The sequence below is a fragment of the Talpa occidentalis genome, unplaced genomic scaffold, assembly GCF_014898055.3.
Source record: "Talpa occidentalis isolate TD23 unplaced genomic scaffold, MPIMG_talOcc4v2.1 talOcc4.17, whole genome shotgun sequence".
In the NCBI taxonomy this organism is placed as follows: Eukaryota; Metazoa; Chordata; class Mammalia; order Eulipotyphla; family Talpidae; genus Talpa; species Talpa occidentalis.
The window spans coordinates 38,526,867-38,551,724 of record NW_023601754.1 but is presented as its reverse complement, the minus strand read 5'-3'; the positions used below and the strand labels follow the sequence as shown (position 1 = coordinate 38,551,724).

Sequence of the window (24,858 nt, the reverse complement as noted above, 5' to 3'; positions counted from 1 at the left end):
GTCTGCACAATCACTACTTTTAATTACAGGACGGAGAAGGTGTTAAAGAAAGGGTTTCAGGAGGTGCAACTGAGGAAAATATATATTTATTCAAAATAAGTAAAATCGATTTTAAGTAAAATAAAGTTGATTTTATTAAATTTCATCTTAAATTTGATTTTAAACAAAATCAAATTCCTGGAAAGAGCCAGGAATGAGCATGTGCCAAGGTCCTGAGGCCAGCAGAGCCTTTAGCTTGTGCTCTGGGCACAACAGAGAGGTCTGGATGACCCAAAAAGAGGGTTTCCAGGGAGAGAGCAGGAAGTAACCAGACAGGATTGACTCCCCACACTACATCCAGTGCAAAGTGTGCCCAGAACATAGTAGTGTCCAGAAGAAAAGTGTGGAATGCTCACCTGTGACACTTTAATACCCAAGCAGGGTGGTGGTAGAGAAACTCTGAACCAATAATTAAGTTTCTTCCTGTCCAAGCAGACTGGAGGCTGGGAAGAGAAATGAAATAAGGTGTTAACGCATCACAGAGCAGAAGGGGATCATGCTGTGTGCCCCCATTGGGGGCACTCCAGCTCACCCTGCTGCAGAGGCTGTGCCTGAGTTTCATGGGTGACCTCACAATGCCTGGGTGGTGCCCGCCCACTGCCCCAGTCCCAGTCCATCATGTCGATCGTCCTGTGGTTGCTGCTCAGCTCCGCCCTCCCGGTGCTGCGCTCCCAGATGTCCATCAGCTGTCCCACAGACAAACAATGCCAAAAGGCACTGCTCTCAGACAATGACATCCTCTTGCGCTGCAACATCTCTGGGGCTCAGTGGTTTTACGTCTTCCTGCAAGATGGTGCCGGCTGGTCCAGCAACCTCACCAGGGTCCCCAACCTAGGACTGACACCCGAGGGCCTCCTCATCAGAAGTCCACTGCCCTCCCAGACCGGCTTCTACCAGTGCAGGAACAAAGGCAACAGCAGTGTGGTGTACGGGATTGACTTCCAGGATGCCAACACCCTGCATATCACGCACAAAGGCCTGGGCCAGAAGCCCTTGCAGAATGAGAGTCTGAGCTTGGGCAGTAAGGCGTTCATCTTCACCCTCTGGGAACCCTGGCAGGACTGTAACCACTGCGAGAAGCCGGGGGAGCGGAAACGGCTGGGCTACTGCTACGTGCAGGATCCCCTGGACGTGAAGCCGGTGCCCTGCTGGCTGTACATGGGACACTTGAAGCTGTGGTCCAGCCGCATGCGGCCCGAGATGCAGGTGGAGGCCTGCCGCATCCAGTGCAAGAGTCTGCACGTGGAGTACGTCGTCTTTGACAACTTTGAGCTCAATGAGGAGTCAGAATCTGTGTGGCTCACCTGCCCTTTGGGGTCCATCTACAGGTGACAGAGGCTGACACCGGCATCCCCCGCCCCACCAGGCTCCCAGCCTGGAGACTGTGAGGTCAATCCAGAGGGGAGGGGGGTGGCGTCCATGCAGGTCAACCCCTCCCCCACACGTTCTTCCCTGCCTTAGGTGTTGCTTTGGCACGATCCCCTGGGGGCCACGCACTGTTGAGGAACAGGTAGAATGAGGACCAGCACTCAGGGAGGGCCTGGCTGACTCTGCCCTGCCTGGCTCTGGGCCAGACTCTGGACACAGTGGGCATCAGACAGCGGCAGGGCCTGCCTTCGGAAGCCCACGGCCTAAGGAGGAAGACAGCCAGGGTGCTCGGGGCTGGGATGGGGGCCGGGGGCGGGGCTGGAGGTTGTGCGGCTTTATGACCGCTGATTCATCTGGAGCATTAGCAAGCTTTGAGCAGAGAGGTTAGTGCCTCAGGGACACCCCTGGAGTTCTTGTCTTTCAGCCTGAAGCCCCTGGGAAATCTCCCCTTCTCCTCTTCCCTCACCCACCTGCTCTTACTCTAGTAATATGACCTACTACCACTCAGTGCAGTGTTTTCATCATGGGCTGGTGCCTGGGCAACCTCTCTTCATGGACCGCATCCTCTCATGTCCCTCCTCCCCTGCCCCAGGAGCTCAGGGTGGGGAGGTGCATACAACAGACAGGGAAACTGCAGCTTGGAGGGGCATCCTTGCCAGGGGATCCATGATGGGAGTGGCCGCACAGACCCTAAACCCCACATGCATGGGGCCCTGGGGCCCTCCTCACCTCCTTCCTCACATGGCAGTGGCAGCTCCTCCTCTGCAGGGGACACTGGTCAGAGGGGAGCCCCCGAGCAGCCTCTGGCATTTCTGCCACTCCAGGCACAGTGGTCTCTGGCCCCACCTCCATCTGGTTTTCTTTCCCTTATTTATTCCAGCTGGGACTCCTAGTCCTCTCTCTCTCTCTCTCTCTCTCTCTCTCATGCCCATTTGTGCCCCGTCTTTGCTTCCTCCTCCTTTAAGTATAAAAGTAGCCCCCATTCCCTAAAAACACCCCACAACTCAGAAGTGCAGGGAAGTGAATGTGACCCGTGACACTACACCCCTCCCACCCCACCCCCGCCTCCGCCCCAGCACTGGGCTGGGCACCCACTCCGCACCACTTGCCAGACTAGGAACTCCCGTGCCCCGTCTGTCTGGGGAGATTGAAGAGAAAACCGAGGGGGTCCCCAAGGCCTCTGTCTTGGGCTCCGGATTCAACCAGACCAGTCCAGGCTGCTTTATAGACTGGGGCCTGGGACCTGCGGCTGCCCTGGGGGCCTCAGCCTCCCTGTCTGTACAATCGGGATTTTGCTTATTACTAGTGCGGCCAGGACAAATACCACAAGCAGGGCGGTTTAAAACAAAAGTTACTTCTCTTGCAGTTCTGGAGGCTAGAATTCAAAATCAAGGTGTCAGCGAGGCTTCACCTGCCCCCACCCCAGGCGGGCGGGCTCCTTCCTCCAGTTTCCTTGGCTCGAGGCTGCCTTGCTCTAACCTCTGCCATCCAAGCTGCCTCCCTCTGACCTCCACCATCCCGGGCCTGCGTCTCTGGGTCTCCGGCTCGTCTTTTTCTCTAAGATGCAGTTCACCTTGAATTTGGGGCCCACCCCAGCATGAGCTCACCTTAACTAGTCCCACCTGCATGGCCCTATTTCCAGATAAGGTCACGGGCTGAGGCTCTAGTGAGGCCATGGATGGCAGGGGGAGGGGGGGACACTATGAGATTCAGCACAGAGGTTGTGCTGGCCCTGGCTTCATGGGGTGATGGTGATGTCTGAGGTGGTGCCAGTAAAGGCACGACTCGTGTGCCGGTCCCATGGCTGACAATAAGGGGGTGTCAGCCAGTGCGGGCGCGGCCTCTGGCCTTGTCAGTGTGCTCTGTGGAGCGCTCGGTCCACAGCCGCCAGGGCGTGTGGGACCTGGGATTCTCCTGAGCACTGTCCTAGGTACCTGGGATGCAGCGAAGAACAAAACTGACATTCCTGCCCCCGTGGAGCAAGACACAGTTACGTGAATAAAACATACAGTATTTCAGATGGTGATAGGGCAGGAGGGGGTAACAGGAGTGGGGAGGGAGAGTTTTAAATAGAGTGGCTTCTGAGCAGGAGGCATTTAGGCCAAGACTGGCGGGGGGAGGGAGCCACGTGGACTGAGGGAGAACGTTCTAGGTCAGGCAACAGTCAGGGCAAAGGCCCTGAGGCCGGACTTGTTAGATGCCAGCTTAGTAGAGAAGCATCTAGAAGGTCATTGAGGCTCAGGCAGGGTGAGTGAGCAGGAAGGTGGAAGGAAGGAGGCCAGGCTGGTCAAGAGAGGCATAAATCCTTTAGGGAAAGTTCTTGCTAATCCTCCCAGTAAGCCGCTGAGGTAGGTGCAGTCTTTACGCCCATTTTCAGATGAGGAATTGGAGCTAAAGACTGTGGCCGGGTCTCCCACTCTGTAAGGGATGGCTCTGAGCATTCCCAGCGCCCTGCTTCTTCTCTCCGGGGGGAGCCTTCTGTGTGCCGTTCCCAAGGGAGGGAGCTGAGCCCGGCCTACCCCCTCTCAAATACCCTCTCCCCCTCGGAGTGCTGCAGCTGACCTTGTCCTTTTGCAGGCCCGTCATCTGGGAAGCCAACAGCGTCCCCCTGACATGGCAGGGCCAGCTTTCGGGCCAGACCAGCAGCACGGTCCTGGATCCCTCCAATGGCGGCCGGCGGCTACAGATCTTCCAGCCAGCCATTTACAAGTGCTTCGTGCAGCAGGAGCTGGTGGCACGTTTCAACCCCAAGCCTGACCCCGAGATCCTGGTCATACAGAAAGAGGAGGCTGAGTCCCAGGAGGACACGCACAAGGGGAAGGCCGACTCAGTCCTCAGGGGGCTGAAGCTCATGCTGCTGGTGGGCACGGCCCTTGGCCTGTTCCTTGTGCTCTTCAAGTTCCTCCACCCTTCCCAGGACAAGAGGAGCAAGCAGGTGCTGCTGGTGCAATAAAGCAAGGCTTCATGCCGAGACCCGCCTCCCGCCCCTGCTGGCCTCGCTGGCCTCCCCTGGCAGCCCTCGTGCCTGCCCCCACCCCACTCCAGATGGGTGTGGACAAGACCGGCCTGGGGCCACAGCTAAGGGCCACCGAAACCTCCCCTGTTCTGGGTCCTGCTCAGTGAACTCATTAGCTACCACTGCTGCACAGATGGGGAAACTGAGGCAAGACACTTTCTGCTAATTGGAGGGGGCTCTAGTTCAAGCTGTCTCTTGACCCAAGTTGCCCAGCTCAAGCCCTGTGTTCCTCACAGCGAGGAAGGCAGGAGAATGGGATAAGGCCATTTCGGGGGTGAATCTCAGGTGTGGAAAACCTCACTCGCCACACTCCCCAGAGGATAAGAGCTGAGACACAGGAAATGGGAGTGGGTAACCCCAGAGCCACCAGTCTGGGCTGGGCCTTTTCTTCCTGTTGCTTGCCTCACCGGCCCCTTTTTGTGCCTAGGGCCTTCAGGCTTAGCTATAGCACCCCAACTCAAAAGGTGCTGCTGGAGCAGGAGCTGCCAGGCATGTGTCACCCTTCCTGGCTTTTGCAGTGGAGACACCCCTCCCACCAACACACACACACCCCTCAGAAGAAACCCTGAGCTGGGAGACAGGCCTCCCCCTCAGACAAGGCGCCAGACCTGGCCCAGCCAACCCACGGGAATCACCAGGCCTGGCTGTTCCCAGAAATTATGTGCACTGTTTAGCACAGGGCAAGAGCCAGAGATAAAATATTCATGCCATTGAGATTCATTATCCTGAGATTCCATTGTGAGGCAACCACAGAACAGATTTGAAACTTCCAGAATAGAGCTTTTGTCCCAGAGGGGAAGGCAGAGTGTACCCCTCATTTCGGGTGGTGCTAGAGATGCAAAGATTCCTGCAGAAATGGTGGGAGGTCCACTGGGAAGCAGAGGCAGAGAATCATGATAACAGTGAATACCCGTGGGCCTCCTGGCAGGGTCAGAACCAAACCCCTCACAAGCATTTTCAGGCTGTGGCTACCGTGGACTTTGCTTTGCAGCTGAGAAATCAAGGTGCAGAGGGCTCCATCAACCTGCCTGGGGGTACATGGTGAACTTGGGAAGGGGCCAGCGATGATCTTTGCCTCTCCCGCCCCCACCGCCACCTGCTCCCAGGAAGCCCACAGTGTCAGCTGCCCCGTCTGGGTCGTGACCGGAGGGGGCTCAGCCTGAGCCTCACAAGAGTCCAACACCCAGGGGTGACCCAAGTCCCACCACCCATGACCCAAGTGGTTGGTGCCCCGCAGTGGCAGGCAGACCCTCAGGTGCCCCAGACTTCTGCTTCTTGGTGCCCCCGTCAGTGTGGACGGCACCAGTGCCTGACTTCTAACCAACAGAATCTCGTGACGATTGGGGTGTCACTCCCTTGATTAGCTGCATCATATAAAGCTGTCCTGCAGGACAGAGGCCCGCGGGCTGGCAGGAGGAAGCTCCCTGGCAGGTTGCTGTGGGCAGAGCCTAGGAGCCGATTTGAAGTAAGATGGGAGCTCCCGGAGGCTTTTGAGCCCTGGTGGGGTGGGCTTTGATATCCATTTTGTTTATTAAAATATTTATATTTTATTTTATTTTTGCATAAAACTGGGGTGTAGGCTGGGGGCGGGTGAGAGGATTGATGTCCATTTTTTCAAAGCATTTATTTTGTTTATGCATCCAAGAATGGGGGGAAGGCCAGAGGTAGGAAGGGATGAGAGGATTCACCAGAGACAGAGTGGGGAGCAGAACAGGCAGATCTACTGAAATACACTGCTGAGGAGAGTAGCAGACAAGGCAGGAGAGGTCTGCTGCGCCCGGTGGGTCAGCTCCCTGGCCAGAGATTAAATTCATGCTGCGGTGGCTGTGGACAGCTTCAGAGTGCTGACGCTTAACACCTTGTGCCACCAAGGAGGCCCTGATGTCCTTTTTTTTTTTTTTTTTTTAAGATTTATTTATTTTATACAAGAGTCGGGGTACAGGCCAGATGCGTGGGAGGGTGAGAGGATTCACCAGAGACAGAGTAGGGAACAGAACAGGCAGACTGACTGAAATACACTGCTGAGGGGAGCAGCGGGCGAGACAGGAGAGGTCTGCTCACCATGTGGGACCCTCAATGCCTGACCGGGATCGAACCAGCACTGCAGAGGCTAAAGACAGCTTCACAGCACTGCTCAACCGCCTGCGGAACCAGGGGAAGCCCCCTGATGTCCATTTTAAAAGGAGATTCAGAAAACGTAGAGTTCTGTGACCTTACAAGTGAAGGTCAGCACCCCTAGGCCAGAGTGGGGTGTCAGTCCCCCCGCAGGTGGCCCCCGAGACAATGAGAAGTTTCTATCACTTTGCAGAAGAAATGGCCAGGACTGTCCTTGCTAGCCCTCCCCACCCCTGCAGAAGCAGCCTAAGACAAAACATGCCCCATATTCCATTTTTAACTGTCTTGTTCCACCCCTTTCCCTTCCGTGTTGTAAATTTTTAAAAGACTTGATTATTTTTTTTAGAACAGTTTTCAGTTCACAGCAGACTGAACAGCCAGGACAGAGAGTTCTCATACACTCCTGTGCCCACAAAGACCAGCCCCTCTCCCCGACATCCCACACCAGTGTTAGAATTAGTGGCCCTACAATGATACATCATCATCACCAGTTCCTGGTTTACACTAGGGTTCATTCTCCGTGTTGTATATTGTGTGGGTTTGGTTTTTTCTGATTTAATTGACCTAGAGTAAGGCCTGAGGGTCTAGGGGTGCAGACCTTTTTACTTTTCAAGCTAGAACTCCTATTCTGGTGCTCTCACCAGAACGGTCTTAGTCATTAAGTAGTAATCCCCAGAATTTATAAAATAAACGTTCAGCCAACTTAGAGTACTACGTAGTTATTAATTAGCATCCTCTTGAGCTGGCTGGTTACTATGTACATTGCACAAACTCTTTTTTGATCCAATTGTCTATTGACGGCCATTTAGCTGCTTCCATGTCCTTGCTATTGTATTGATAAATAATGTTGCTATGGACGATGTGGCGCATGGCATTTTTTGTGTTGATGACTTCATATTCTTTGGCTGGATGCCCAAGAATGAGATTGCTGGAACTTAGGGTAGTTCCATTTTTAGTTTGTTTGTTTTTTTTTCCCTTAAAAATCTATTTATTTATTTATTTATTTATTTGTACAAGAATCAGGGTACAGGCCAGATATGCCGGAGGGTGAGACGATCCACCAGAGACAGAATGGGGAACAGAACAGGCAGACTGATGAAATACACTGCTGAGGGGAGCAGCGGGCAAGTCAGTAAAGGTGGGTCACCTCCCTGGCCAGCTGGGGGATCGAACTTGTGCTGCAGTGGCTGCGGACAGCTTCATGGGTTGTGTCTTAACCCCTTGCACCACCAGGGAGGCCCCCTCACTGTGGTTTTAATCTGCATCTCTCTTATTGGACGTGATTCTGTTTGGTGAACTGTCTGTTCATATTTGCTGCCCATTTATTAATTGGGTTGTTTGTTTTCTTATTGTTGAATTGTGTGAGTTTTTTTTAATATATCTTGGATATTAACCCCTCAGCAGTTATATATGGAGTAAATATTTTCTCTCATTCAGTAAGCTGTCTTTTTAACCTTCTTATATTTTCTTTGACTGTATGAAAGCTTCTCACTTAAGATAATTCTAGTTGTTTATTTTTGTTTTTATTCCCTTGTCATAGGGAATGTTTCCAAAACATCTTTATCAAAATCTATGTTTACTTCTATATATTTTATTGTTACAGGTCTTATATCTAAATCTTTAATTCATTTGGAGTTTATTGTTGTGTATGGATCAGAGAGTGATCCAAATGCTGGGTAATAGCCCCAATTTTCATTTTTCTAGGTTGTTAAAGGAGTGGCAAATTTTCTCCTGAGCTAGAGGGCCTTGATTAACCTTAATTTGAAATCATCCACATGCTAAAGTGAGGTGTCTTTGGAAAACCTGCCCCGGACATCTTGGGGAGATTCATTCCTCAGGATCCGATCTAACTGAGCTCTCAACTTGTTATAACTGCAGTGCAGCTGCCTTTCCTGAACAGGAAGGCCTCATACAGGGTGCACCTCTTCCCAAGGGAGGTCTCTGTGTTGGTGACATGAACTGCAAAGGGGCTTGGAAGTGAGTGGGCCACTGGGCAGCCACTCTGGAATGATCCACAGCTAGACAGAGAAGGCAAGGACATTCAACAGGAAAGAGGTATTTTCTCAGCGGTTTCTTTGTCTTTCATTTTACCTCTTTTTTAGGATGAATTAATTAATGTCATTAATTGAGTGCTGATCCTCTGCCAGGCACTGTGCTAAGAGCTGTAGGGTAATGAGCTCATACCTTCTTCATGACCACCCCAAAGGATTCCTATTTTGCATAGAAGAAAACCAAGGTCCAGAGAGGTGAATTCACTTCCCCTTGATACAAAGTGAGTGTATCAGTGATGGCTGCAAAACAAAATATCCCCCAAGTCAGAGAATTAAAATAGCAAGCATGTATTATGGCTTATAAGTCTACACACTTGCTGGGCAATTCTTCTGGTCTTACTGGTACCATTTCTGCTTCTCTGATCAGCAGTGGGCGGGGATTGGCTCTGCTGACCTTGACTGAGTCCTCTCACCTGTTCAGGAGTCTGCAGGCTGGACTAGGTCCCTTGGGCTGGGGCACTTGGGGTCTCTGTCACATGGTGTCTCATTCTCCAGCAGGCCAACCCAGGTCTGTCCACACAGTGGTGGCAGGAATCCAGAAGTGCACAGAAGCTGCAAAGTCTCTTGAGGCCCAGGCTCAGAACTAGCCATGTGATCTGAAGGTCAGGGCTGGGGAAGGCCCCTGGGCAAGGCTGGATTAATCTAGGGGATCAGTTATCTACTGCAGCATGAGCAACCACCCAAGACTCAGTGGCTTGATATAATTATTTCTCTCTCCATTCTATGGGTTAGTATTACAGGCTAGACTCAGTTGGGTGGCTCTTCAGGTTTTAGCCAGGCTATCGTGCAGTCCCTCTGGGTGAGCAGATGTCTTTGATTCAAGGGTCTGGGGGAGCCTCTAGTCTCTAACCATCCAGCAGAGTAATGCAAACATGTCCCCAAGGTCATGGCAACAGTCCAAGAGAGCAAGTGAAAACTGCAAGTCTTCTTGAAGCTTAAGGTTGGAACTAGCACAGCATCATGTCCACCATGTTTTACTGGCCAAACAAGTTACAACGTCAACCCAAATTTAAGGGGTTGGGAAATAGAGGCCATCTCTTCATGGGAAAGACCATAAACAGGGATGAGGGAATGATCACATCCATTCTGCAGTCACCACAGGCAGCAGCAGCTGGGATTCTGGCTCAGGAGGCTTGTTGCCTCCACATGGCCTACTCTTCACAGCGGCGCCACTTCTGCTCCTTTCCTTAGTCCCTTGCCTCCCTACATGCCGTCTCTATCTGTTATTTGAGTTCCCCAATAGCCTTCTGTATTAGAACACATTTGGCTGCAAGTCACAGACATCTAAGCAAAAATGGTTTAAACTAGCTCATCGGCTCTTAAAATTGGAAGTCTGCTTCAGGCATGGTTAGATCCAGGTGCTCATATACCCCAAGGTTGTCTGCCTTCATCTGTGTGTGCATGCATGCGTGCATGTGTGCGTGGCATGCACACACACTGTCTTAATCCTCAAGCAGTTACTTACCCAGAGGTGATGGGGCCGTTCCAGGATTACATCCCAGCGGCTTAGCTACCTTGATGGAAAGAGATCAAACCTTTTCTAACACCATTTGCAATAGCACAGAGTGTTCACTGTGCCAGGTGCTATTCTAGGTACTTGGCAGGTGATAACTCATTTAGTCCTCACTGCACCCGACAAGGCATAAGTAATCATCATCCCCATTTACAGATGAGGAAACTGAGGCCCAGAAAGGTTAGGATCCATGTTTGATGTTACATAGGTAACAAGTGTTAGGGCTGGGGGTTGAATCTAACCAGGCTGGCTCCAGAGTCCTTGCTGTTAAATACTTAAGTAGGGGACTCCCTGGTGGCGCAAGAGGTTAAAACACAACACTGTGAAGCTGTCCACAGCCTCTGCAGCACGAGTTCGATCCCCGGCTGGCCAGGGAGGTGACCCACATGGTGCTGCAGACCTCTCCTGTCTCACCCGCTGCTCCCCTCAGCAGTGTATTTCAGTGGATCTGACTGTTCTGCTCCCCACTCTGCCTCTGGTGAATCCTCTCACCCCCCCACATGTCTGGCCTGTGCCCCAGTTCTTATATGCATAAATAAATAAATCTTTAAAAATAAATAAATAAATACTTAAGTAGTTCTGGCAGAAAAGCAGCAATGATAGCAAACCCTGTTCAGTGCAGATATTCTGTGCCTGATAATCTCCAGAACATCGAGATGGGGGGAGGGAGAAGGGAGGGGGGCAGGATCATTTAACCCACGTGACAGGGACTTGAACCCAGATAGTGGGGTCCAGATTCTGAATTTGCGGGGCCCGCATGGTCCTGCTCCTGAGCCAGGGGTGAGATCAGCCTCTGAGAGCTGCCCGTGGCAAGGGGGAGGGGTGCCCAGAACAGCACGTTCTCCCAGCGAGCCTGCCTCTCCCTCCCCTGGGCTGCCGCCTGGCACAGCCTTCCCAGAACTCACTTATGAACGAACTGACCTCATGCGGCTGGGCCAGCCGACCGAGGCCAAGCAAACAGGCAGTGGCAGACCTGAGTCACTGAGCTGGGCCCGCCAGGGCCGGGTGGTCAGCGGGGACCTGCACCACGGAAGGCGTGGCAGGGTGTGGGGTGACGCACGGTCAAAGTCCGTGACTTTGACACCCATGAAACTGCCGCAGAACAGTCCATGCCCACCACCCTCACAGGAAGCTCGGGCAAGGTGCCAAGTCATACTTAATGCATTTATGAGAAACAAGACAAGGTTATTTATAGCCTTTTGATTTGTCTGCCAAGGGAGAACTGGGTAAATGTAATGACATCTCGCAAGCAGAATCCAGGCGGTGTCTCCATCCCCTGAGGAAGATAGCAGCCTGCTTTGCTGCTCCAGCAGGTGGCTGTTTGGGGAAACTGAGGCTCAAGGGGAAAGGTTTTGCTCCTCGCCTGGCTAGGGGGTGAAGCAGGATTGGAATGGCCCCAGGGACTCAACCCACCCAGCACACTGCCTTGGCTGCACCTGCACCTGGGCCTTGCCGTGGGCACTTTGGAGGATGAAACTTTTTTTTTGTTGTCGATAGACATCCGTGGGAGCATTCTACCCCTTCACGCTTTGTTCTTCTTCCCACCCACTTCCTGCTCTCTCTCTTCCTTCCGCTTTGATATAAACAAAATCTTCCGTTTGTTCCAGTGGTTTTTTTGTCATTGCTTTCTTCTTTTTTCCCTCCGTCTCTCTTATTATCAAGGCAAAAATCCCAACACCAACTCTAGCTCCTATCAGTCAGAACACCCCAAGTTCTCCATGTCCAGGAAAGGGGGTGCCTTCAACGTGTCTCCTTCAAGCCTGTGGGCTGGGCTTGCTCCTGCGTGGATGCTGGATGCTCAGAGGTTCTCAGCTCAGTCCTGGTGCAGGGTGTGCTCTCGGCAGCTGAAATTCAAGCCAAGAGCACCAGAGAGCCAAGCAGAGTCCACCTGGGGAGGGGAACTGATGTTGGATTTATTCCTACTCTGCCATGATCCTTTGTAGCAAGAGCTCACAGAGGCATCCCCAATGCTGTGAACTTTCTTGGGGTTGCCTCTCTGTGCCTCAGTTTCCCCACTTCATCCTTGTTGCTGGGAGGATCAGATGCACCCCTGGTTTTGCACACAGAATGCCTAGAACAGTGCCAGGGTCTGCATGAGAGCCAGGTACATTTCATGAGTGTCTCCTGCTGCACCCTTGGGACCTCATTGTGGCCTTGGAGAGCTGGGTGGGACATGGGGGGCAGCGCACATGGGCTATTCCGGACCTCAGGCTTCCAGACTGGGCCTTCCCGACAAGCATGACATCCAGGCCCCAGTGGCAGCCTCCAAACCCTGGTGATTGGCTCTGCTTCTATTGCGCCCTTCACAGATAACATCAGCGGGGTGTGGACATCCATTTTCACCCTTGGGACCTTATAAGAGGAACCAGCCAGACTCCAAGGCACGCAGCTTCCACTTTCTGACACACGCTGTTGTTGCAGAGGCCCTGTCAGCCTGTTCCTGCCCCTGCGCCACTCCCCTGCCAGAGGCGGGGTGGTCACAGCCCCTGCTGTGCATCCTCCAACACAGTTTCCACATCTCTGACCAGCTGTTTATCCCAAGGGTGTTTGATTCATCAGCGTTACACACAACACCACTGACTGTTGACCTTCTCCCCCAGAAGAAAAGGTGCGATTCTTTTTTTTTTTTTAATGCATGCAAGAACTGGGTTACAGGCCAGAGGTGCGGGGGGCGGGGGGTGGGTGTGGGGTGTGAGATGATTCACCAGAGACAGAGTGGGGAACAAAACAAGTGGATCTATTGAAATACACTGCTGAGGGGAGCAGCAGGTGAGTCAGGAGAGGTCTGCTGCGCCATGCGGGTAGCTCCCTGGCCAGGGCTCGAACTTGTGCTGCAGAAGCTGCTGCACAACCCCTTGCACCACTGGGGAGGCTGCTGTCGTTGTAATTTTTGATCATAGCTAGATCTCTGTGATCTCTGTGACTTCTTGCCTTTCCTCTCCCTCTTACTGGAATGTGGGTTTGGTGAACGTGAGCTGCCGAGGACAGCAGCTTCTGCCTGGTTTGAGCCACCAATATTTTGGATATCTGCCCAATTTGGATGTGGACCCAATTTCCTAACTGTACATAGGCTTATATCCCCCATCACCACATTTTATTATGAAAAATTTCAAAGTTATAGAAAAGTTGAATGAATTTTACAATCAATAGATTCTCTAGTTAATATTTTCTTGTATTTGCTCTAGCACATACCTATCAAGTACAGGGAGCAGAGAGACATGTCAAGAAACTGCATTTAGGGCCTCCCCGGTGGCGCAGCGGTTGAGCACTGGGTTGCGAAGCTGCCTGCGGCCTCTGCGGCGCCGGTTCGATCCCCGGCTGCTCCCCGGCCACCGGAGGAGGATCCCACATGGTGCGCAGACCTCTCCTGCCACCCGCTGCTCCCCTCAGCAGTGTACTTCAGTCCCTCTGCCTGCTCTGCTCCCCACTCTGGCTCTGGTGAATTCTCTCACCCTCCCGCGCTTCTGACTGTACCCAGCGCATGTATAAACACAAACAAACAAACAAATATAATAAATAAATAAAAACATGCCTCTATAAAAAAAAAAAAAAGTTTAAAAAAAAAAAAAAAAAGAAACTGCATTTACTTCTTGGTTCTGTACTGGTAGAAGCAGATGTGGGTGAAAAACCCATGGGGAGGTTAGCAATGGCAGCTTTTATCTTTTTTTTTTTTTTAAAGATTTATTTACTTATGCATACAAGAGCTGGGGTACAGGCCAGAGATACAGGGGGTGAGAGGATCCACCAGAGACAGAGTGGGGAGCAGAACAGGTTGACTGACAGAAATACACTGCTGAGGGGAGCAGCGGGCGAGACAGGAGAGGTCTGCTGCACCATGTGGGTAGCTCCCTGGCCAGGGATTGAACTTGTGCTGCAGAGGCTGCAGATTGCTTCATAGTGCAGCGCTTAACCCCTTGCACCACCAGGGAGGCCTGACAACTTTTATCTTGATTTTGATTTTGCTCCTCTGTCTCAGACTGCCTGGCCGCTTCTGCATCCCAACCAGGAGGTGCCTTAGGCTTGTGGCAGGCTTTTGGGCCTCAGTGTTCCTACTTTGAGCCAACCCTGTTTGGCTGGGCATTTACCCACAAGGGGAATGTAACTCTGGGTGCTTAATTTGGAAACTTTATCTTCCCCTTTTCTGTATTGCATGCTAATTATATTAAAATTCCTTTCCATAAAAAGTCTTATGCACTAGAGTGTATTTTGTCTTGATACTGCGGATGACAGAACCTATTTAGAGCAGGCAGTTTTGGGGTTTCTGGGGTTTCCCACACCCTGCCCTGTAACAACTCCTCTGTTTATTCATCCATCCATATCATTGATGAATTTTGAAATAAGCTAAAGTGAAATGTTTTTCCCCCACTCTGGAAAGCAGGCACCAAACACATTGGCATTTTTTTTTTTAAGCAAAAGACAAAGACCCATTTACCAACTGTTCAAAGCTAAGCTTAATATTACATATTTAAATGATTGTCAAACTTAGGAAATTGCTGGCATTCATGCACTACTAGAAAGCACCCTCATTTACACTTAACTAGAAATGTATTACCACTCATGTGTTAATATCTCTATGAAACATTGAAAAAAACCCAAATTCTTTTTGTGGATGACTCATCTGGCAGTGTTAACTTCACAGCAAGCTTCTCTTAGCTCTCAAACACAATGGGAAAACAGGTCCAAGCTGGTATTAGTGGAAGGAAGAGTCACAGCCACTTTGGAAGATGTTTAATGAAAAAGCAAAGTGCACACAGAAACTCTAAGACAAAAAAAAAAAGGTTCTATTATGTGATTTCAACAATAGCCTGTGACAAATAGGGACTCTGATGAGCTATGTATAAATGCTTCACATAGGAGCCTCCCTGGTGGCCTGCAAGTCTCAGCACTATCACCGCGTGGCATGAGTTCAATCCAGACCTCTCCTGACTCGCCCGCTGCTCCCCTCAACAGTGTATTTCACTAGAGCCACCTGTTCTGCTCCCCACTCTGTCTCTGGAGAATCCTCTCACTCTGCACCTCTGGCCTATACCCCAGTTCTTCTATGCAAAAGTAAATAAATAAATCTTTTTTTTAAATAATAATAAATAAATAGTTTAGGTACGGTTGTATTGACAGTTGAGATTGTTTGAAGTCTTCCAATAACTGTTGTTAATCCTCAAACAGGGCTGTGAGGGTCAGCATTTCTGTTAACTTGGGCTACTATTCCCCAAGCAAGTTGAGGCTCCTCACCACACCTTCTTAAGGGTTTAACTGGCCATCTCCTTCCTTTTACTCTTTCTTGACCACTCTTGACAATTCTCTCTTTTTTTAAGATTTATTTTTTAAGCATACAAGAACTGGGGTGTAGGCCAGAAGTGCGGGGGTGGGGGTGGGGATTCACCAGAGACAGAGTGGAGAGCAGAACAGGCGGATCAACTGAAATCCACTGCTGAGGGGAGCAGCGGGGGAGGCAGGAGAGGTCTGCTGTGCCATGTGGGTCAGCTCCCTGGCCGGGGATGAAACTTACGCAGCATTGGCTGGTGATAGCTTGATAGTGTTGAGGCTTTAATCCCTGTGCCACCAGGGATGCCCCGACAACTCTCTTTGTGGTGATTTTTCTTCCATTAATTTTAATAGAAGCTGATATAGATTTTTTTTTTACATTTTTTACATCATTTTTCATTTTTGCACAATGTATGCATTTTCATCTTAGTTATCGTCCCCATACAATTCCCACCCCCCTTGTTTTGATCCTACTCCCTCCTCGCCGACCCCCCCCCCCCGTATGCCTCTGGTTTATAGTTGCTTGTTGATTTTGATTTTTCACTTTATTATAATTAGCTTTTTTTTCATGGTCCCTTATTTAGGTTTTCTAAATTCCTGCTATGAGTAAAACCATCTGGTATTTTTCTTTTTCTTTCTGGCTTATTTTGCTGAGCATGATCCTTTCCAGCTCCATCCATGTTGCTGCAAATTGCATGTGTTTATCTTTTTTGACTGCTGAGTAATATTCCATTGTGTATATATACCACATCTTCTTGATCCAGTCATCTATTTTTGGGCATTTGGGTTGTTTCCATAGCTTAGCTGTTGTAAGTAGTGCTGCTATAAACATAGGGGTGCAGGTGGCCCTTTGAATTAATGTTTCTGTGTCCTTTGGGTAAATACCTAGGAGTGGAATTGCTGGATCATATGGAAGCTCCATCTTTAGCAGGTTGAGGAATCTCCACACAGCTTTCCATAGTAGTTGGACCAGTTTGCACTCCCACCAGCAGTGCAGAAGAGTTCCTTTTTCTCTGCATCCTCGCCAACATTTGTTGTTGCTAGTTTTATAATATGTGTCATTCTCACTGGTGTAAGATGGTATCTCATGGTAGTTTTGATTTGCATTTCCCTGATGACAAGTGATGTTGAACATTTTTTCATATGCCTGTTGGCCATTTGCATTTCCTCTTCAGAGAAGTTTCTTTTTAGCTCTTCTGCCCATTTTTTGACTGGATTATTTACTCTGTTTTTGTTGAGACTCATCAGCTCTTTGTAAATTTTTGTGATCAGTCCTTTATCATTAGTGTTGTGTGCAAAAATTTTCTCCCAATCAGTGGGCGTGTCTCTTTGTTTTGGTTACTTTCTCTTTTGTTGTACAGAAGCTCTTTAATTTGATGTAGTCCCAGTTGTTTATCTTTGCCTTCACTATCACTGCTTTGGGTGATGAGTCTTTAAAGATGTTACTGAGGTGTATGTCATGTAGTGCTTTGCTTATATTTCTTTCTATATGTTTTACGGTTTCAGGTCTTATGTCTAGTTCTTTAATCCATTTTGATTTGGTTTTTGTGCATGGTGTGAGGTAGTAGTCAAGCTTCATTTTTTTGCGTGTAGTGATGCAGTTTTCCCAGCACCATTTATTGAACAAACTTTCTTTGCTCCATTGCATATTCTTTGCTCCTTTGTCAAAGATTAGTTGACTGTAAATCTGTGGATTTATTTCTGGATTTTCTATTCAATTCCATTGGTCTGTGTGTCTGTTCTTGTTCCAATATCATGCAGTTTTGATTATTATTGCTTTGTAGTATAGTTTGAAGTCTGAGCATGTGATATCTCCATTCCCTTCTCTTTTTTTCAGGAGAGTTTTGGCTCTTCGGGGTTTTTGGTGACTCCATATGAATTTCACCAATATTTGTTCTATTCCTTTGAAGAATGTCATTGAAATTCTTATTGGAATAGCATTGAATCTGTAAATTGCTTTTGGTGTGTTGGCCATTTTGATAATGTTAATTCTTCCAATCCATGAGCAGGGGATGTCTTTCCATTTCTTTGTGCCTTCTATTTCTTTTAATAGCGTTTTATAGTTTTCTCTGTATAGGTTCTTTACCTCTTTTGCTAGGTTTGTTTCCAAGTAATTGATTTTTTTTTTGTTTCAATAATAAGAGATGGTTTTCTTGATTTGTTCTTTTTCAGATTTATTGTTTGTGTATAGGAAGGCTACTGATTTGTGTGTGTTGATTTTGTATCCTGCTACTTTACTAAACTGATTGATTAGTTGGATTAGTTTTTCTGTGGAGTTTTTGGGGTTCCCTGTGTATATTATCATATCATCTGCGAACAGTGACAGTTTAATTTCTTCCTTGCCTATTTGTATTCCTTGTATGTCTTTCTATTCTCTTATTGCTCTGGCTAGGACTTCCAGCATTATATTGAAAAGCAGTGGTGAGAGTGGACATCTTTGTCTTGTTCCAGATCTTAATGGAAATGCTTTTAACTTTTCATCATTGAGAATATATGGGCTTGTCATATATGGGCTTGTCATACATGGCTATGGGCTTGTCATATATGGCCTTTATGATGTTGAGGTATGTTTCTCAACATACCTATGGGCTTGTCATATATGGCTTTTATGATGTTGAGTTATGTTCCTGTTTTCCGAGGATTTCAAGGGCCTTTATTATAAATGGGCATTGTACTTTGTCAAAAGCTTTCTCAGCATCTATTGAGATTATCATATGGTTTTTATATTTCTTTTTGAAGCTGATATAGATTTGAAAGCACCAATCCCACACCCCCAGATGATGTGGAACAGAATGAAGTGAGGTGTCCTAGAGAACTGAAGGGGTGAATCCTGTAGCAAAGGAGAAAATCCTCCTCCAGAAGATGGAAGTGGAGAAACAACACCCTGTTCCTGTGCTCCAGCTTCCACTGGGACCTCCAGCAATTCCAAAAAAAGTCCTCTACTGGGTCTTCAAAGAAACTGCATGGGAAAAATGTCCAAAAAATTCCCCAAAGACATCGTCTGGGGCGGGGAATGTGAAGCCAAACACAAATGACCTCCACCTCCACCAATCAATCCTTCTTTCTCATATTTGTCACCGATGTCCCATTTATTAGCACCTGGTAACACCTCACAGGCTTCGGCTATTTCTTTGGATTTTTCTCTCTGCTTCTTCCTATTCTCAGCATTTTTTCCAGGATGCCACTTCACCCCACCCCCCCATATGCCTTTTTAATGTCCTTGGTGGAGGCTTGTCTCTGCATGCCCAGAACTTCATTGCAACCACCAGATTTTAAAGGGCTTTGGAACAGGTCCCAGGAAGCTGGCCCTGGGGTGACTGGGTCTCCCCCTCCTCCACCTTGGTGGCGGTGGGGGTGGCCTAAATGAAGTTTATTTTTTAAAGAAACATCAGTACCCTGAGCCCCCAAATATTTCAGCATTCATGCCACTAACTAAAGTTCAATGTTGACAGTTCTTTTTTTGCATTAAAGCTGTATGGAATGACATGCACACACCTTGAACATATTTGTCAAGATTTGACCAGCATAAACTCCTAAGATAAAGAACGTTCCTGTCATCCCTTCAAGTTCCCTTTACCCCTTCCCAGGCAGTCCCTAACTCCCCTCCACCCCCAAAGGCAATCATGGGTATGATATTTTTATACTTTCACTGCTCTCAGGTTTGATGACATGTGTGTTCTGGGAGTGACCTCAATTAACTTATGAGGCTCGATGGCTAGAGTTGGAAAAAAAAATACACTGCTCCCTGCAGAATTTGGGGGTCATCAAGAACATGAGCCTGGAGAGGAGGGAGTCTCAGTACTGACACCTGGGGCAGTGCCCTGTGAGGTCGATGGTCTGAGGACTGAATCGGCCATACTACCATCTTGTGTACCTCTCTTAGGACGCTGTTGACTCCAAGTAAGGGAAGAACAAATTCAAAAGATTTTAAACAAATAAGAGCTTTTATTATTATATTTTTATTATTTTTTTAAATTTTATTTACTTTTGCATAAAAGAACTGGGATTTAGGCCAGAGGTCGGGGCGGGAGGGTAAGAGGATTCACCAGAGACAGAGCGGGGAACAGAACAGGCAGACTGACGAAATACACTGCTGAGGGGAGCAGCGGGCGCTACAGGAGAGGTCTGCTGCACCATATGGGTCACCTCCCTGGCAGGGATTGAACTCAGGCTCTCGTGGTGGAAACACTGAGACTTAACCCCTAGGCCACCAGGGAGGCCCTAAGGGCCTTTATTTTGTTACAAAGCAGCCAGTCCCTCCAAGGCAGGGAGGTTGTGTAGTGGTCAATGTGTCAGTTCAACAATGTCCTCATAGACTAAGATTCCTTGGCATGTTGGCAGCATCATCCCTCAAGGTCATAATGTGGCTGCCACAGTTCCAGCCATCTTTTCCAACAGATGCCAAGACCTGACAACCTCATACTTCCTTTTGCTGAAATTCTGCTCTGCTCATTTTCACTCCAAGCCTCTTTGATTTTGCTCTTGGTACGAGCAAGGGAACTCTAGCTCTTGGCCTTGAGGGAGACAGGCTCTGCTAAGTGCTGGTGAAAGAAATTGCAGAAAGAGAAGTAGAAAAGTTAGCTTTCTTTGCATCTGCAGTAAATCAGCCACTTCTGAGAATTACAAATTTCTCTTTGCAAATATTCTTTATAGGCCACAGGAACTTGAGGGATAATGAGGACATCTCCTGAAAGGAGTCTTTAAGTTTCCAAAATCTGTGATTCTGTTGATTTGTTGTCTTAATAATTAACTGCCTGTGGCTAATATTAAATCAGAATGTAGATTCTGTAAAGGGTAAATATTTGTGGGTTTTTTCTTCATTAAACCAGAAGAATGTCATTTCCACACCCTCTTCTCCCACATGGATAGAGGGGGACACATAGACCCTGTTATGAATCTGCTGCGGACTGAGTTTGAAAGTCCAATTCCATGTCAATTAATGCCTCCTCACATCATCACACTTTCTGTGGGAGGCAGAAAAAGGAAGTTTCCTTCCCCTTTTTAAGAGCAAAAGTATGTTACCCTAGAAACCTCCCGCTAACCACACCCAAGCAGACTTCCTCTCACATCTTCTTGGCCCAGAGGATGTCCCGCTCCCTCCAGAACCAATCACCACAAAGGGACTGGGGAATGGTCACTGGCTTAGATGGCCCAACACATGGAAGAGCTAATAAACAAGCTAATAAAACCAGGACTCTGCTGACGGAGAAGAGGGAAGGAAATGGATTTGCCAGTCCCCTGCTGGTTGCCTGGCTGCTTCTGTAACCACCCTCCTCAGGCCAGTCACTCTGATTCTGTTTTTCTGTCGCAGGTTGAATGAACCCCAAACACCTAGGCTTCTGAGAACAGGAATCTCTAGAAGAGAAGTGGTTTCTGATTGAGGGAAGCACTTGCCCACATCCTTCCAGAGGAAAGTACCTAAGCTTGACTGTCTACATAGCTTTAAGCATTTCCATTGCAAGTGACTAAAACCGGAAGAAGGTAAAGCACAAAGGGAAACTATTGGTTCTTTTAATGTAAAAATTCGTGAGAGTTTGGAGTTCAGGTACAGCTGAATCCAGGCGCTCAGACAATACTGTGAGGACTAGGGCTCCCTCACTTCTCTCTACTCTCCTAAATTTGGATCAATTTCAAGCAGGCCCTCTCTTCTCCTGCCTAACCACCAAAATAGGGAGGTAACCATGGCAGAACAAAAGCTCAGTTTTACAATAGTTCCAGCAAAAGAAAGTCCTGCAGCTGTCTCTCATTAGCTTTACTTGGATGATGTGCTCATTTCCATAGCTTGAAATGAGGTTGGTCCATCTAAATCACACAGACTAGGAGAAAGGAAGGATGATTTCCAAAGCAAAAATTAGAAGATGTGGGGGCCTCCCTGATGGTGCAAGGGGTTAAGCACCACAGTCTCCGCAGCACGAGTTCGATCCCCAGCTGGCCAGGGAGCTACCCACATGGCGCAGTGGACCTCTCCTGACTCGCCTGCTGCTCCCCTCAGCAGTGTATTTCAGTCACTCTGCCTGTTCTGCTCCCCACTCTGTCTCTGGTGAATTGTCCCACCCCCTGCACTTCTGGCCTGCACCCCAGTTCTTGTATGCATAAATAAATAAATCTTTAAAAAAAAATGAGAAGGGGACATGAACTTTCACCACCACAGAGAGAGAGCCCCTGGGAGCATGGGACCTATCCTGTTTTATCATGGTAAGCAGTACAGCTGCTAAGAGTGATAAGGGTCAGATTAGCTGGGGTTGTCAGAGAAAGCATCTTGGAAGAAGTAATGTTAAAAGCAGAGCCCTTCCTCCCCTGGTGGCGCAGCGGTTGAGAGCTAGGCTGCAAAGCTGCCCGCAGCCTCTGCAGCACCAGTTCGATCCCTGGCCATCGGCCAGGTTCCCACATGACGCGCAGACCTCTCCTGCAGCGCCTGCTGCTCCCCTCAGCAGTGTATTTCATCAGTCTGCCTGTTCTTTTCCCCGCTCTGGCTGTGGTGAATCCTCTCACCCTCCCGTGCTTCTGACTGTACCCAGTGCTTGTATAAATAGATAAATAAATCTTTAAAAAAAAAAAAAAGCAGAGCCCTTAGGGATAAAGACAGTGTTCCTGGAACCTAAACACAGTAGGAGGAGCCTGCAAGGGCAAAAGACCTGCAGCAAATCAACAGGTGCTGGATGAATGGATAAATGCAGGGATGAGTGAGTGAATGAAGGCCCGCGGGCCTGCCTGTAGGTGGGGACTGTGCTAGAGAGTCCCCATCTTCAGAGCCCTGGTAGAAATGGGACAGCTGGGGCTGAGCTGTAGACCCCACAGGGAAAGAGGAAAGTGCAGACTTTGCTAGAGAAGGGGAGGATTCCCCTCCCCAGAAAGGAGGGGTTGACGTTGTCCCTTTCTGGAGACTTCACCCCTTTGCCCTCCCTCTAAGGCTGAGGCTTCCTGGCTGTGTGGTAATCCTCCCCCTGGCTAAAGCTTCCTCTCCCCTCCCTCCTCGCTCCCTCTCCTGCCTCATTCTCACTTCCTCTTTTTTTTTTTTTTTAAATTTATTTATTTATGCATACAAGAGCTGGGGTGCAGGCCAGAGGTGTGTGTGGGGCGTGAGAGGATTCACCAGAGACAGAGTGGGCAACAGAACAGGCGCATGCACTGAAATACCCTGCTGAGGGGAGCAGCGGGCGAGACAGGAGAGGTCTGCTGCGCCATGTGGGTAGCTCCCTGGCCAGGGATCGAACTTGTGCTGCAGTGGCTGTGGGTAGCTTCATAGTTCTGCATCGTAACCCCTTGCACCACCAGGTAGGAGGCCCCTCACTTCCTCTTTCTGTTCCTCCAAACTCCTGAGCTCATTCCCGCCTCTGGGTCTCTGTGCTTGCTATTCCCACTGCCTGGAACACCCTTCCCCCAAGCACTTCTCCAGGCTGGACCGTTCTGGGCTCTGTGATCTCAGCCAAATGTCCCCTCCTCAAAGAAACCTTCCCTGACACCCAACTGAACTGCCCACCCCTGCCCCCACAGCCCCTCCCACTCACAGCACTTGTCACTTCCTCTCTGAATGTTTAAGTTTGTGAGCCTGTTGCGGTCACAGTGTGGCCCCAGCACATACCCTGACACAGAACAGGGCTTGGTGGGGTCCAGTGCTCAGCACCCTCTGTGCTGGGACCTGACCCGGCTTTGCTCCCTGTCTGTCCTTCCCCATGCGACAGTGCCCGCTCTGTGCCTCAGATCTCTCCTGAGTAATGAACATGACAGTAGACACAGCCTCCCACATCCCAAGGCACATGGAGCAATGGAGCTTGGTGGTAGCAGGGGCTCCCGAGCGTCAGCCACCACATCACTGTCGTTACTTCCACCCCGGGTTTTGTGAGTCTGGGAGGGCACAGTGTCACCTGCCCACAGACTCCAGCCATCAGGGTGGCTTCCTGGAGGTGTGACCTTCCCATTCTGGGATATTTCTCTTTCTGTAAAATGGGACTCACTGTAACACCACCATGGTGCGCACTCTCTCTCTCTCTCTCTCTCTCTCTCTCTCACACACACACACCCACCCACCCACACACACACATATCAGGCTCACTGCTGTGGTGTGGGTTTAATGAGCTCATGCAGATAAATCGTCTAGGGCAGGGCTTTAGGCAGCAACTGGAAAGCAATTTGTTTGTGATGTAATTGTTCAGACAGCCATGATCTAGAGAGGGGTTTCCTGGTGACTGCACCAAGAGCCTGGTCTGGTTTCACCTCCAGTCCTCTCACCCTTACCTCTGCTCTCAAGGGTCAGCCAGGGCCCGTCTCCTGTAAGTAGGGAGGATGAGGGCAGTGCTCATCAACCTCTTGGTGCTCCCTGCCCACAGTGCACACGCTGTCACCAGGTGGGGGCGGCTGCATGGAAAGGGCTACCACCTTTGGGGGAGCCTCATAGACAGGAGGCTTGGGACAGGGGTGGGGCAGGCCAGACTAGGTACAGGAAGTTCCCTGGCCTCCAAGTCAGATCCTCCCTCCTAACTCAGTGGCCTTAACCCTTTGGGTCCCTGGTAGATAAAGGGAACTTGAGAAGACCAGGTATTCTGGCTTTTTTCAAGCGTGCCACCAAATAAGAAGTCTGATATAGTGTTCTTGCTTTTGAATAAAATTTCTGAAGAAATATACGGAGAACAAAACAAATCTACTAAACTAGAAAACATTGCTATCCATTTTTAAAAAATGGGCAAAAGACCTGAGCAAATGTACCTCACCAAAGAAGATGTACAGGTGGCAAACTTCCATGACGAAAGGAAAAATACAGCATGACACATAATAGTAAAGCTCCCAAGAATCCAAGACAAGGAAAAAATAATGAAACTAACAAGAGGGAAGAAACAGATAACATTCAAAGGGAAACCAATCAGACTGACATCAGACTTCTCTGAAGAAACACTACGGGCAAGGAGAGAGTGGAGGGACATAGTCAACAGACTCCAAGAAAACAGATGCCAACCAAGAATACTCTATCCCGCAAAGCTCTCCTTCCTCTTTGAAGAAAGAATAAGGACCTTCCCAGACAAACAGAAACTCTGGAATTTTATTACGACTAAACCCCCACTCCAAAAAATACTACAAGGAGTCCTAAAGCCAGAACCTCAGAGGGACGAATAACAACAAAAGAAGGCCAAAGAAAGTTATTAAAAGAATAAATAAATAAAATCAAAGGAAAGACAAACACAATGGCAAATACAGATGCTAACATATCAATACTAACTCTAAATGTAAATGGACTAAACTCTTCAATAAAAAGACACAGAGTTGCAGGCTGGATTAAGAAACAAAACCCAACCTTTTGCTGTCTCCAGGAAACACATTTAGCTGCAAAAGATAAAAATAGACTCAAAGTTAAAGGATGGAAAACAATTCTACAAGCAAATGGACCAAAAAAGAAGGCAGGAACAGCTATACTCATGTCAGATAAAACAGATTTCAAACTTAAAAAGATAAAGAGACCCCAGTGGTCATTACATTATGATCAAGGGGACAATACTTCAAGA

The 24,858-nt window shown here is 48.8% G+C and overlaps 1 protein-coding gene and 1 pseudogene across 1 annotated transcript; one reads left to right on the top strand and one right to left on the bottom strand.

Annotated features, from left to right (window-relative positions):
• Nucleotides 1-624: 624 nt before the first annotated feature.
• Nucleotides 625-4,379, top strand: FAM187B (family with sequence similarity 187 member B). Its single transcript, XM_037517964.2, has 2 exons — nucleotides 625-1,367; nucleotides 3,985-4,379. The coding sequence occupies exons 1-2, from the start codon at nucleotides 658-660 to the stop codon at nucleotides 4,358-4,360; spliced, it is 1,086 nt and encodes a 361-aa protein (XP_037373861.1). The 5' UTR covers nucleotides 625-657; the 3' UTR covers nucleotides 4,361-4,379.
• Nucleotides 4,380-18,085: 13,706 nt separating this feature from the next.
• LOC119248619 (dnaJ homolog subfamily B member 6-like) lies at nucleotides 18,086-23,333 on the bottom strand (annotated as a pseudogene).
• Nucleotides 23,334-24,858: the final 1,525 nt, after the last annotated feature.